This window comes from Callorhinchus milii, unplaced genomic scaffold (genome assembly GCF_018977255.1).
Source record: "Callorhinchus milii isolate IMCB2004 unplaced genomic scaffold, IMCB_Cmil_1.0 Scaffold2, whole genome shotgun sequence".
In the NCBI taxonomy this organism is placed as follows: Eukaryota; Metazoa; Chordata; class Chondrichthyes; order Chimaeriformes; family Callorhinchidae; genus Callorhinchus; species Callorhinchus milii.
This window is the reverse complement of record NW_024704743.1, coordinates 124,400,388-124,415,342: the sequence shown is the minus strand read 5'-3', so window position 1 is coordinate 124,415,342 and position 14,955 is coordinate 124,400,388. Positions and strand designations below refer to the sequence as shown.

At 47.7% G+C, this 14,955-nt stretch overlaps 1 protein-coding gene across 1 annotated transcript; it reads left to right on the top strand.

The window, feature by feature from the left end:
- The first annotated feature begins 988 nt into the window (after window positions 1-988).
- LOC103191113 (forkhead activin signal transducer 3) lies at window positions 989-12,674 on the top strand. The gene is made up of 5 exons (XM_042331720.1): window positions 989-1,207; window positions 2,266-2,370; window positions 11,231-11,399; window positions 11,508-12,076; window positions 12,644-12,674. Exons 1-4 carry the CDS (start codon window positions 989-991, stop codon window positions 12,065-12,067), a joined length of 1,053 nt encoding a protein of 350 aa, XP_042187654.1. The 3' UTR covers window positions 12,068-12,076; window positions 12,644-12,674.
- The last annotated feature ends 2,281 nt before the right edge of the window (window positions 12,675-14,955 follow it).

Here is a 14,955-nt window from a genome sequence, read left to right as displayed (position 1 = left end):
GCTATGTTTGCCAACAAATACAGTCACTCCACTCTACGGCAGTTCCTCAAGATGTTTCAAAACTATTGGAACTATATTGAATGCCATAATTATTTTTATTAATTGAACTGTTTGAGAAAGACACGACAGACCACATGACATCCTTCTTTTTGTGAAATTCAATGCCTCTACAGTAAGGAAACATGTAACCAGCTCCTGAACTGAAGCAGGGGGTGGGGGCAAAGCAGGAGGAGGTAAACAGACAAGAGGAATCTTAAAGGAGCTGTCTCTTGATGCTATGTGGCAAATGTGATGTGTTGCTGGGGTTGGGAGGGAAAGAGAAAGGGGGCCAAGCAGTATGTCAATCCCATGGGAAGCCACAGTAAAATGCCACTCTGTTGTGTTTCCATTTCAATTCCTGTGTATTTTGTGAAAAGCAAGAGGCAGAATGGAGAAAAAATTGTCTTTGCCAGGTCTGTAAAGACTGGTTTGGGCGCAGTGTCCCTTTAAAAAATTGTGAAACAGACCACAGCTGCAATGAATATGGAAACTGGCTTAACCTAACCCCAACAATCTCAAATGAAGGAAACTTCCCAAATGTGTGGTTGGGGGATTCTGCCCAGAGCAGGGCTAGTGGATTCCATTGGCTTTCCCATTGTGTGGTAGCCCCACCTCTGAGCATCTCACCTCTTTATTCATGGGACTTAATCCCTCTGCTTTAAGTGTGATTACACTTCAAGCCATCAATGCAAATGCTGATTGTCTTCGCCTAAAACAACGTGGAGGAGGAGGGCTGTCTGTTAGCTCGGCTCCTCCAAGCCCTGGGTTGTGCCTCAGCATGAGTTGGGAGGTGGCTCAATTTGGACCCCTCCTGACCATGCCTTCCCCAGGGAGGAGCGACCTTCAACTTCCTGGCCAAGACTGGGCCCCTGGGGCTGGATTTCACCCACTACACGACACCCTCTCTTTGCCGTGCCTGGGTTGGGTGAGTGCAGAGACCTCTGTTGGGATGGAAGTGGAGGGCAGACTGCCAGCCTGCAATGACCCCCCGAGACCACCCTGTGAGGATCGGGAAGAGCATATTGTCGGCATAAGGGAGGCCAGGCAGGAGAAGCGGACTTTGAAGAGGAAGAATTATCAGAGATACCCCAAGCCGCCCTACACCTACTTGGCTCTGATTGCCATGGCCATTCTCAACTCTCCAGAGAAGCGTCTCAAGCTGTCTCAGGTAGGGTAAGCCCTCTGTGATCACGGGCTGGGGCACAGGGCACTGTGCTTAGACACTGCTTCGGGAGAGCATTGCCGCTGACCTGTGAGTGTGCATTTGTTCCCAAAGTCATGAATTGTTTGTTAAATTGTTTTCCATTCCCCCCACCATACCTTATTGTATGGGGAGGGAGAAGCCTGTGCAGGTCAGAAGGTCAGAAGTTCAAGCCCTGTTGGTGACTCTGAGCCCACAGTCCAGACCGACTACTCCACTGAGGGAGCGTTGTGTTATCGGGAGGTGCTGTCCTTTGGATGAGATGTTATGATCCGGGTCCTGTCTGCCTGTTTGCAGGCAGATGTTTAAAAATCTCGCAACACTATTTGGGGGGAAAGAAAGGGAAGGAAATTTCTCCCATTGTCCTTACCAACAATTCCCAGGATTAAACAGTCATTGATTTGTGGTTATTTGCAGAATCTTGCTGTGCACAAAATAGCTGCTGCATTTGCCTATTTATTTAAAACAACTGTCCCTATACGGGTGGTAATTACTTGTGAAGTGATTTAAGACCACAAAATATAGTCCATTCGCAGTATATTCTGTGAAGCGCTTTGAGACGTCTTGTAAACGTGATAAGATGCTACATCAAATGCAAGGTTTATTACTATTTATTATTATATGATGTGAAGAGATGTGATTTATTATTTATATGATGTGAAGAGACGTGATTTGTATGAAAGTCTTTCCTCCGTGAAGCAAATGGCCTGTCAGGGCCCTGGTAATACAATGATGCACAGCCATTTGTTATGAGTGAGATAAATAAATGTAACTAAATTACAATCCCTGCATTTGATACAGCGCCTTTCATGTCGGGAGGACATCTCAAAGCACTTCATGGTTATACTGTGTGTTGTGCACGAACTCAGCAGTCAATTTGTGCACAGCAATGTCCCACAAACAGCCATGAAATGAAAGACCAATTTTATATGGGGGATTGTCTGTCAGGGCATTGGGAGAAACTTCCTTGTGGGGGTGGAATGGCTGACTTGGAATCGTAACCTGGGGTCCTTGTGTGTTCACAGATCCTCCACGATATCAGTGTCATGTTCCCGTTTTTCAAAGGGCATTACAAGGGCTGGAAAGACTCTGTCAGACACAATCTGTCTCTGAACAACTGTTTCATAAAAGTAAGTCTCGTGTTTGTACGTTCACGCTGTGCTCTGCCCAGTGGCTTTGCAGTGCTGCCTTTCCCTCTGGCTCCTGTGTCAGCCGGGCTCCATCACCAGCGCTCTTGTCACTGGGTCTGTAAGGTGGTGGGCTCGAGCCCCACATCAGGCACCACCCACCCCACCCCTCAGAACTCTCCCATAATCCCTTCCATTGCCTTGCGTCTTCTCTCTCCCTACTTTCACCCTGTGAAATGGAGGGTAAGTGAAAAGGGCTGTGAAGCAAATTGCTGTCCTACATCCTGATCTAAATTCACCAAAACATGGACTTTTCCAGAGCCAGAATACGGCACTGTTCACTATTGTGAGGCAAGTTAGTTTAACCCTACTGATGATGTGTTGTTTACTTTTTGATTTATTATTTCAGAGTGTTCAAAATATGGCAGCCTCAACATTGAAGCTGTTCTGTAGTTCTTAAAAGAAAACTTATTTAAGAATTTACGTAAATAGATTAAACCTAGACCTGGTGGTTTCTACCTCCTGGTTACAGCCTGACATTGATGAGCTAAGGCAGCGTGGACAGTAATAACAATCCATACATTTGTTATATATAGCATCTTTCAAGTGGACATCTCAAAGAGCTTCACAGGACACATAAAAAATCGGAGAAGGCCATTCAGCCCCTCGAGCCTGCCCCGCCATTTAATAAGATCACGCCTGATCTTCTAACCTAATTCCATTAACCCGCCCTATCCCCATATCCCTTAATCCCTTTAGTTTAAAAAAATTCTATCGATCTCATTCTTGATGCACTGTAAAATGGATTGATAGTTTTTTAGGTCTGGGAGAGAAAGGAAGTGGGTGGAGAATGAAGAGCCTTATGGGGGGGGAGGAGAGGAGGTAGGAGGCAGGAATGAATTGCGTGTTAACTGAAGTCCAGCACAAAATGCCAGATCTTGTGTTTTGACGCAGTTCCAGGAATTACGGAGATTACCGGAAAAATTGCTTTCATGTGTCTGTCTGTGCTAACCCAAAACAGGCAAAGAGATATATAAGAGCAGGTGATATTCAACAACAACAATAAAATTACATTTATATAGCGCCTTTCAAGTCGTGAGGACGTCCCAAGGTGCTGGGCAAATTATGTTATGGACCTGAGCTGAGGGTGGAGGAGGGGGGAGGGCAGGGGGTGGAAGCAGGGAGATTGAAAGCATGGCCGAAGAGGGTCTTGAAGGTGGCGAGGGAGGAGGTGAGATGGAAGGACTGCGGGATGGAGTTCTAGAAGGTGGCGCAGAATGGCGGAAGGCCTGACCACCAACAGTGGGGTGAGCAAGGTGGGTGGATGTGAAGCAGGCCAGAGCCCGCTGAGAGGAGGGAGCAAACAGGATGGTAAGGGGTTAGGAGGTCGCAGAGGTAGTGGGGAGCGAGGCCATGGAGGGCTTTGAAGGTGAGGACCAGGATCTAGAACTGTATCCCTTGTGTGATGGGAAGCCAGTGGAGTCGGGCGAGGATGGGGGTGATAGGGTCACGGAGCCGGTGCGGGAGAGGACACGGGCTGCAGAGTTCTGGATGATCTGCAGTTTGTGGAGGGAGAAGTTGGGGGCCGACAAGCAATGAGTTTGCGTAGTTGAACCTCAATGTAATGAAGGCGTGTGTGAGGGTTTTGGCGGCCTGCGGTGTGAGAGAGTGTCGTGGGGGAAGGAAGAGCGGGTCATGGCGCGAATGTGGGGTAGAAAGGACAGCTGAGGGTCAAGCAAGACCCCAAGGTTCGGGACTGGCTCAGTGAGGGGGAGTGAGCCCCAGGGATGGTAATGCTGTCAGCGCCTGAGGTGAGGAGGCGCTGACGGGAGCCAATCAGGAGCCTCGGTCTTGTTGACGTTCACTCTCATCCAGGACTTGATGTCTGACAGACATTCTGTCAGGACAGCAGTGGGTCCTGGAGTGGGTGGAGGCAGAGAGAGAGAGTTGGGTGTCATCCGCATACATGTGGAAGTTGACCCCATGTCTGCGGATGATGTCACCAAGAGGGAGCATATAGATGTTCATTCTTGAGTTGAACTTCACTTCCCAGCCCAGGAACAAGAAAACCATTTTAGATTCATAGATTCATAGAATGTTACGGCACTGAAGGAGGCCATTCGGCCGATCGAGTCTGTGCGGCTCTTTGACAGAGCGTCACTTTCTCTGACCCCAATCACCAGCTTTCTCCCCATAACCCCACAAACCCGTCTTCCCCGATACCTGTCCAGTTCTCTCTTAAAAGCTGTTATTGAATCGGACTTCACTGCCCTTTCGGGCGGATCATTCCAAATCCCAACAACTCGCTGAGTGAAAACATTTCTTCTAACCTCCCCTCTGCTTCTTTTGGTAGATATCTTCGTGGTCACAGACACACCTACCAGAGGAAACAGCTTTTCCTTATCTCGCCTGTCGAAACCTTTCATGATCCTGAAAACCTCTATCAGGTCCCCGCGTAACCTTCTCTGCTCTAATGAGAAAAGTCCTAACTTCTCCACTGTCCTCATAGCTAAGGTTCCCCATTCCTGGTATCATTCTGGTGAATCTCCTCTGCACCCTTTCCAGTGCCTTAATGTCCTTCCTGAGGTAATGTGCCCAGAACTGGACGCAGTACTCCAGCTGAGGCCTAACCAGTGTTTTGTACAGATTAACCATAACCCCTACTCTTATACTCTATGCCCCGACTAATAAAGCTATTTGTTGTCTGTCATTGTGGTGTTCCGTTGCAATAACAGGCTAACCTGACATTCCCGGCAGAGCTAGGGGAGCACTGCATTCTTAGTGTCTCTTTGAGAATTTTCTAAGTGATAAGGTGCTGGAAAGAAAATCAGTTCCTTCTCTGTAGCTGAAGATCAGCAATTGCATGGCAGACTGAACATCCGTCCCGGTCCCCTCCCCACTTGCAGCACAGTTTCACACTGGCCACTGCCATCAGTAGCTTGAGCCTGATTTAGCTTCTAACTCTCTCCCTCTCTCTGGAATTCCTGCCAATGGGGCCATTTTACCTTGTTCACCTACAAAATACCTTTAAGCGCTCTGAGACACTACCCTGCGGGGAGAGTGCTATATAAGTGCTTGTTGTTGTTAGTTTTAACCTACTAATACAATACAAAATTGCATTTGAAAAGCACCTTTCACATCGGGAGGACGATCCAAGGTGCTGGGCAGTCAGGGATTCTGACCTGATCGGGGGAGGAAGAGGGGGCTTTGGATCACAGAGGGTGGGATCAGGGAGAATGCAGGGCAGCCGAAGGCACAGTCAAGGAGGGTGATCTTGAAGGAGGCGAAGGGAATGTGGGATGGAGTTCCAAAGGATGGAGGCAGAGAGTCGAGGCCTGACCGCTGATGGTGGGGTAGGCCAGAGCCTGCTGAGCGGAGGGTCCAGACAGGTTGGCACTGATGATGTGTTGTTGCAATAGTAATCCTAGCAGCAGCAGCCAGGGCTCCTACTCCAAACACCTCACACCCTAACAGAAGTTAGTCGTCAACAGTCATTATCTTAAAATTTAAGATTGTGAAGAATTTAGGGAAATTCTTAAAATTTGGCTTTGATTTGGATGACTGTTTTCCTGCAGTTCTTCAAGGAATCAGCTTCCAAATTAAAACCAGATCTGAGTGGTGTCTTTTCCAGTCCACCCCCTCACAATTGTACTCAATCTTTTTCGATTGGCTTTGGTGAAATTGGCGAAATGCGTTTCGCAGGCTAAGACTGGGTGGAATTTGAGGACCTCAGAGCTGCTGCTGTTGCCTCTACATCTTGGTGTGAAACAGTTACTGTGAGCATCCGTCAAACAGCCAGTGTGTTGTCAGTGAGATTACCAAATCTGTTACTGACGTGTCAATCTTGAGCTGTGAAACTTTCAAACCTTTACTCTTCTCCCCGCCCCACCCTCCCCAATGACCCGTTGACCCTAGTATGTAAAGTCACAGCCCTAGGCCAGTTCACACATTTGTGGAGGGGGTCGGGGGAGGAAATCATTTGAAGCTCCAAGTCTTGGTGAGGGGGAGGGCACTGTATGATAACCAGAAGGGCGCCACATTGCTGACTCTATTTTTAGTTAGCTGGGTTTCTGACTCATGTGCTTATGAGGCTCCAAGTTACTGGGAGTTCCTCAATGTACTGTTTCTGTTTATCTGGTATGACCGTGTGCATTCCCTGTCTCAAAATCTCTGCCCTCCCACCATCTCCTGAAGGGATGCACCCTCTTCACCTAATTCTCGATTGTATTTGGTGCAAGTTATTGAAAGCCAAGACTTAGAGATCCCAGAGTTTATGCTTTGAGGTAACTGCTGGAGTTTACTGATAAAATAGATAACTTGATCATTCACTTCACTGCTGTTTGTGGGACGTTACTGTGTAAAAATTGGCTGTCCTGTTCACCTACAAAATACTATACTTTACAGTAAATCCTATGGAGCATCTCACAGGATTTGATAAGGTGCTGTACATATCAAATGCAGATTATTATTTTTATAGTTTGTCATTCCGAACGCTATCTGGCAAGCTGCCTGCTGCTTGACTTGCTCGGACCACCCTATCCACTGGTACTTTGGCTTGTGAGGTTACCCATCCATCCCTTCCATACCCATCCCTTCAAAAATAAATTTTAAAAGATAATAATTTGATCCATTTAATCCATGATTGTTTGTGGGACACTGCCGTGCACAATTAGCTGCATTCACCCACAAAATAGTCAATTCACTTTACAATATATTCTGTAAAGCACTTTTGAGATGTCTCAATGTGATAATGTGCTATATCAAATGCAAGGATTATTTATTATTACTGTTCTTGAAAGAGTGCAGAGATGCAAATAGGCCCTCATCCCAACCCATCGTGTGTGTGTGTATCTTTCTCTCTCTCTCTCTCATCCTCTGCCCCCTTTTTCCTTTCCCTCCTTCACAGTACAGGCTGACACACTCCCGTGTAGTGCTATGGGTTACTGGAGATACCACCTTCGGATGAGACATTTAAACTGAGGTCCTCCCTGCCTATTCAGGTCAACATTAAAGTTTTAGAAAATAATTTTAATAGGAGTGTTTCACAGAATATACTGTAAAGTGAATTGACTATATTTTGTGAGCGAAACGCGGCAGCCAATTGCGCACAGTAGTGCCCAACAAACAGTTGTAGATTGAGTGACCAATTTATTATTGTTTTTTTTGAAGGAATTATTACAGCTGGAAAAGCGATCTGCCAATCGACTAACAGGGTTCCTACTTACTGCTAGGTAAACAGAAGCGCGTGGAGTAAGAAAACTTGCCTTTCAAACATTTCGCCCCGCCAGAATTCAAACTTAGATCTCTCGCTTGCGAGCACTCTAACCACTAAGCTACAGGTCATTCACTTCATTACTGTTTGTGGGACAGTGCGGTGGTTGCTGCCCTTCACCTTCAAAATAACCACAAAATTACATTTGTATAACGCCTTTCACATCGGAAGGACGTCCCAAGGAACTCGACAGTCAGTGACTTTCAGGAACTCCCTCAATTCCTCCGCCATGGACCCTCTTCAGATCGTACCTCTTTGCCCATGCTTTCAGGCACCTCCCCTTTCTGGCTTGGTAACAAACTACACCACTGTTGAGCCTCCGAAGATGCTACCCTGAATGAAGGGTGCTATATAAATGTAATTTGTTGTCCTCGTTAAAGTTGCAAGACCTGACGGGCAGTGAGCTCCTAACCGGACAAGCAGTTTTCAATGGCAAACTATGGAAATTTATCTGATTAAAATTCCAACGCACACTTTGTTGGCTTTTGCCAGCCTGCACCTAATACTCTGGAATTAGGTAAACAGGGTGTGTTCCTCTGGAAAAAGGGAACATTCCAATCCACGTGTAGGTGGAATGCATCAAACTGCCTTTGGTTCGGAAACGCTTAACAATGGTGATGGGTTTCCCATTATTAATAGTCTCCCATCAAAACGGTATTAGACAACTGGCTGACCGAAAATGCAAAGATTATTGCAGATAAATTGGCCAACTAGAAAATGACTGTTGTATTCCTTGTTAAAGAAGTTGCTACACTTTGGTGGCTGTTACTGCAAAGGCACATTTAGGTGTTTGAATGTGATGCTGCAAAGTTGCAAGTTCGTTTTTTTTGTTGCCTTAGAATACACAGATCTCTGATGTGGGGGCAGTTCTAGGCGTGAAGTTGTCTCCAAACAATTGGATTTGTTTTAACAATTGTTGCAATGCAGAAATTCAAAAGTCCCCATTAGCACCTGCTCTATTGAGGATTTCTTGTTTACTGGAGGGGACCAGCTCAGGAGATCTGTTTGTGTGATGAGGAACTAATGGTTGGGGGGGGGAAGGGAGTGATCTTTTCACAGATCGTGGCACCTTTCATATCTTGGAGCAGCTTCAAATTGAAATGTTAAACATTTAAGTTGATTCTGGAGTCTCCAATTTTTAAAAATTGTTGCATTTGGTATAGTACTTTTTATGTCAAAATCTGAAGTGGCTTCACAGGATTTACTGTAAAATGTAGTGACTATTTTGTAGGTGAACCCAAATTTTGAAGGGGAGCAATTCACAGGTGTGCAGAGGCTGTGGCAGAGTAGTGTAAACCCAGAGGGAATAGTACAGGATTATTTTCCCAAATTTTATTTTTGGAAGTGGCTGGCTGGACCGTAATGATCCTGTATGTTCCAGTGTAACTCTGGAATCTGCTGTTCAGATTTGAAATGGTCACTGTGATTGGGTAGCAGTCGGGGGAGAAATGAGTCGCTTACTTTATTTTATCAAATTACTGTGAAGCTCTTTCTGATATGTCTTAAGGCACTGTAAAAATGCACATTCTTTCTTCCCATCACTTTCAGCACTCCACACAAAGTTTTAGGAACTTTCCCTCTGCCTCCCTCCCTGCAGTGAGTGGTGCTGAACTGGCCTCTGTGCCAATGATGGATTATCCTCTCTGGGGTTTCTCACTTTGTTATTCCTTAAGCTGTTCGTAACTTTCTCGCGTTGTTCTGATTGCCCTACGGACTCTGACCTGCAGTCAGCCTGGCTCAGTTGATCAGTCACTTTCTCCCCTTTAGGGCAGTGCTGGGACAAGGCCTCGTGCTCCTTGTTTTTTTGGTGAATCTGATTACTGTTGGAACCTTCTGAATCTGATCACCGTTGGAAGGTGTATTGGCCCCTCCTGGCCAGAAACCAATGTTGCCAGATTGGGAGGGTTTGCAAAGCATTTTGAGCTGTGAAGGTGCACTTTATCAAATGCTGTTATTATTATTAACTAGGTGGATCTTTGTTGTACTGCATGTGAAAATGGATGCGTGGGTGCCTAATTATTAAATTTTTAATTTAAATCTGCAAACTTTTTTCCCCTGATGACCTTTTCTCACAGTTTCAAAAGCACTGACCTCAATTGGCCACTTTGCTACCCATAAGAAGCAATAGATAATATTGTACAAGTATTTGGTTGACTTTGAGATATAAATGTATTTTGATTAATTTCTGACAACCCCAATAGTAACCAATTAATCCGATGGAGGCCTGAAATGCCACCTCGTCATTCTGTCTGTAAAATTCAACATTCCCTGACCTGGGGGTGGGGGATGAAGAGTGCAGCCAGTTTTGGGGCATCCTCCTGAGCTGAGAGGAGTGGAGGTGTAAAATCTTTATCTTGTGATATGGTTTTCCACGGTTCTGCGTTGCTCAAAAAAACGGAACAGGATGGAACTTTGAGCCTCAGCGTTGATCTCCGTGTTTATTCCCCATCTGTCTCGGGAGACGTGGACTCTCCCCATCCTTTGATTGAGATGTTAATCCAAGATCCCGTCTGCCTGTTCAGCGCAGACTTCAAAGATCCCATTGCACTATTCAAAAAGAAAAAGGAATTTCTCTCTCCCACGGTCTTGGCCAATAATGCCCCAGGTAAAATGAGTCACTCACTCCACGGCTGTTCAAAATACAGTCACTGCACTTTACCGTACTGCACTTTAACATACTGTACTCCTCGTCCTTGCTTTCAAAGCTCTCCACAGCCTTGTTCCTACCTGCGACCTGCTAACTCCAAATCAACCTGTCCGCTCCCTCCACTCAGCAGACTACAGCCTGCTCCACGTCCCCCACCGCACCATCAGCGATCGGGACCCTTGGCTTCCCTGCCCAAACCCTTTGGAACTCCATTAGACAGTCCCTTCACCTCACTCCCTCCCTTGTCTCCTTCAAGGCAAGTCTCAAGATACTCCTCTTCAATTGCGGCTTCGGCCAGGTTCCTACCCATACATTCCCTCCCTCCTGATCCCAACCCCCAGCTCGGGTCCAAATCCCAGACTGGCCGGCACTTTGGGACACCCTCTGACTTGAAAGGCGCTATTCACATGCAATTTGTTGTCCAGAATTGGTGAATTCAGCCTTAATTTTGACGGCAGATTTCTGTTCTTAGAAGAACTTACCCAAACCAGTTTAACAACTTGAGGCTGTATTTAAGAAGTGGCCAAATTCTGTGCCCCCGAAATGCAGTGTACAATAAATCTAAACCCGGGCGGCATTTCTCCCCGTGAATCGGTTGGGTGCAGTGCCCACGGCGATGGGTGGTTTAGTTTGGCGACTGAGATTGCCCATCGGGTCCTTGGCCCAGAAAGTAAGGCTGTCACCAGAGGTGAAAAGTGGGGCTAATGGTTATGTAGGACAGTGATGCCTGAAAGATGTTGTACAAATATACAGCAATTGGTTGTAGCTGTTGTATATCCTGTGAAGCGCTTTGAGACATCTCGACGACATAAGGCGCTATCTCAAGTGCGAGGATTACTATTATAACAACTAATATTATCATAAAAATTATAATGTTATAATACATAATGTATTATTGTAATTATATAACATTATCTCCCCCTTCCCCCCCCTCCCCCCCACAGGTGCTGAACGACCCCAAGAGACCGCAGGCCAAGGGCAACTACTGGACGGTGGACGTGAACCGCATCCCCCCCGAGGCCATGAAGCGGCAGAACACGGCCGTGTCCCGGCAGGACGGCACGGGCTTCGCGGCTGATTTGACGCTGTACTTGCAGGAGGCGGCGGCGGCGGGTGACGAGCAGCAGCAGGAGGAGGCGGCGGCCCCGGCGGCGGGTGAGGAACGGGACGAGGCGGCGGCGACGACCGCTGACGCCGTCGACGTCGAGGACCGTCTGGAAGGTTCCACGAGCGGCGTCGCGCGCGGCCTCGCGGCGCTGCGATTGGTCGCCAGGTCTCCCACGTGGTGCAGCACCGCGTGGCGCAGCCGCTCCTCCCGCTCGAGCGTCTCTTCGCTCGACGACGACGACGTCGCCGCCTCAGCGCCGGTCTCCCCCGCCAAGCGCCCGCGGCCATCCTCCCCGCCGCCCCCCGAGCGCCGCCCTCTGCCCTGGGAGCTGCCCACCTCCTACACTAAAACCGCGCCGCCCAACGCGGTGGCCCCCTCCGGTGCCGGGCTGCCCCTCTCGGGCCTGCTGAGCTGCGGGGCCCGGCCGCCGGGCCTGCTGCTGTACTCCCCGTTCCTCGGCGCCCCCTGCTGGCCGCTCGTGGCCGCCCGGCCTCCCTCACCGCTGAGGCTGCCCGTCGTGGCCCCCGCCACGGCCCTGGACCTGGAGCGGATGCTGCGGGCGGTGCCGCCCAACAAGAGCGTCTTCGACACCATCGTCCACCATCTGCTGCCCGCGGAGGCCGTCCTACAGGGCGGCCCCGTGCGGTACCCCGTCTTCCCTTTCCATTACTAGGCGTCAAAGGTAGGCCGACCATGGGGGGGTGTGGGGGGGAGGGGGAGTGTGTGTAGGGGGAGTGTGTGGGGAGGGGGAGTGTGTGTAGGGGGGAGTGTGTGGGGGGGGAGTGTGGGTGTGTGGTGGGGGTGGGAGGGGGAGTGTGTGTGGGGAGGGAAGAGTGTGGGGGGAGGGAGGAGGGAGGTGTGGGGTGTGTGGGGGGGTGTGGGGGAGGGGAGTGTGTGTGTGTGGTGGGGGTGGGGGGTGTGTGGGGGAGGGAGGAGTGTGTGGGGAGGGGTGGGTGTGTGTGTGGGGAGAGGGGTGTGTGTGTGGGGGGGGGGGGGTGTGTGTGGGGAGGGGTGGGTGTGTGGGGTGGGATGGGTGTGTGGGGTGGGGTGTATGGCTTGACTTCATTCTCAAAGGTATAAAAGGTGGGCATCAAATGGAAGGTTTTGGTGGTTCAAGTCTTTTTAAAAAACATTTTGACGCTGTGTGGTGCACTTCAGATTTAATATCTATTATCTGTTATCAAACCAATAATGTACACTTTAACAACTAATAATAATAATAATAATGCCAGCCAATTACTGTTTCCAGGCTTGGGGACCCCAGAGTGTGCGCGTAGGGGTAATTGCAGGAGTCTAACCAGCTAAATCTGTGCAGCTTGCCATTGCAAATCGTCTGTGATGATTTCCCATTGCTTATCCAGCTCGGATCACCTTGGAGCCAGTTCAGCTTCTTCTCCTCATTCCCCCTCCTTACCGCCAGCCCCAGGAGACTTTGACCTTATCTCTTGTTTATCTCTAACCCCCCCCCCAAACCCACCGTAACTGGCCAAACTTGCCTCAAACTCCAGTGGAGTGCACTGTTCCCCTGTGTGTTTTATAAAAATAATACTTTTGTATATGAACTCCAAGATGTGTATTTTTAATTGTTCGGGGCTGAAATCATTTTTATCAAGTTGGTGACTGGATTCTTTCCTGCTACCCTCGGAGTGGATACGGTGATAATATGTGGAGTGGTGTTTACACCAGTGGCTAATCTGTAGCAAACTGAGAGGGATGGTGATGAATTGCGATGTTTACGTGCCCAAATGTCCCCCCTCTCTGTTCAGATGTTAAACTGTGTCTGAATAAAAGTTAAGCTATTAACGTTTTGTTGTACTTGTTTTCTCCCTTAAGTGACGCGTTGTACAGCGAGTTACTTAATAATAATACTAATTGTAAAGAAGGGCTTTGGGGCGACATGGGGAAAATGTTCAGCCATCAATGTATTATGATGTAAAGTGGAATGACTGTTTTGTGGTCAAACAGTAGTTACTGTATTTGTAGACCAGTATTTGTAAGTGGAACTATACAGTCTTTTTAGTCAGCTGAGTGTGACATGTGTCTTGCCTAAGAGTCTCCAAGCCAGACGACTGAGCGTTCCACACATGAATGGAAATTTCCCTGTGTGTGGAATGAAATCTTCTCTCCCAAGAGGGACAACACTCTGTTCGCCTGATCCAGGAAAGTAATAGTAATAAGTATAGGTTAGAGAGTGCCACAGTTTAGAGAACCCCAGAGTGTGCACTGGGGGGAAGGGGGTAACTGGGAGTTTAACCAGCTAAAACCACATCACTTGACATTGAGCACTGCAAGCTTCTTGTTGCTTGTCCAGCAGGGAGTACCCTACCCATCAGTTAGGACTTTAGCTTGTGGAGTTTTAGCTTATTCCTGGGGTGGACCCATTCATATGACAATGGGTCCCCACAGTGGGAGCTGGAGCCGGCTGATGGTATTTCGCCCTCTCTCTTGTCTTGACTTGATTCATCTGTGGATCAGTAAATTGCTACTATCTCACACGGGGAGAAACAAAAGACCTGATTCTCAGTGGATCTTCCCCTTCCACCCCGAACACTAAACACTCGCCAATCAGAAGGATGGAGCCTTCATTGTCTGATAAAATGACTGCGAATTGAGAGGCCAGAGTCTCAGTCAATTCACAATAGTTTCTTAATTGCTGGACAGACACCTCATCTTATCTGGCAGATAAGCTCCTCTTCAGCTGCTTTGATCTAATTGTCCATTGAATGCTACATTCATCTTTCATGTCTCTCGCGGTCTTCTTACACACTGTCTTACTGAAGTACGTAGATTATTTAAAGAGATTGATTAGGGTTGGGGGGGTAACGGACAGCCATCAGTTCATCGCCTCAAAATGTGATATCTCCTAATTATGAAAAAAATCTCCAACTCTTGTGTCTCAAAGTGCTTCTTCACAGGATATACTAAACTGGAGTTAACTTGCTTCTGTGTTTGTCTACAAATATACAGTCAATACACTTTACACTGAATATAATAATCCTTGCATTTGGTATACAACAAATTTTCCATTTCTATAGCACCTTTCACATCAGGAGGGTGTCTTAACGTGCTTGACAAAGATGGATAGGCACTTGAGTTGGAGTTGGGAACTGTGGTGGGGGAGGGAGAGATAGATGGACGTAACTTGGTCAAAGAGGTAGGTTTTGAGAGGTATCTTGAATGAGATGAAGGAAGGAGATTCATGATGTGCCAAAGTGCTTTCACAGGATTTTACTGATCTTACATGATCTTATCAAATGGCGGGGCAGGCTTGAGGGGCCAAATGGCCTACTCCTGCTTCTAATTCTTATGTTCTTATGCTGTGACAGTTATTACAAGCAACTCTGTATAGTGTGAAGTGCTATGAGACACCCTCCTGACTTGAAACGCACTGCATCAAATGTAAGATTATTATTTGCATTCTAACTATTTTCAGCAGGTGATAGAAGCAACCACCATCCCTGTCCCCACCGATTGCTTTCTCTCGCTCTCTACCACCCAGCCGCTGCACAAGTTCCCAATATCTTAACCCTCCCCCACTTAAAACCCAGAGTTAGCACCTTA

Bases quoted from the DNA above. Each gene is read 5' to 3' on its own strand.
- LOC103191113 (XM_042331720.1), top strand. From the start codon at position 989: ATGGAAGTGGAGGGCAGACTGCCAGCCTGCAATGACCCCCCGAGACCA. The intron at 1,208-2,265 runs GTAGGGTAAGCC...GTGTGTTCACAG, and splicing joins AGCGTCTCAAGCTGTCTCAG to ATCCTCCACGATATCAGTGT. The intron at 11,400-11,507 runs GTGACGAGCAGC...ACCGTCTGGAAG, and splicing joins GCAGGAGGCGGCGGCGGCGG to GTTCCACGAGCGGCGTCGCG.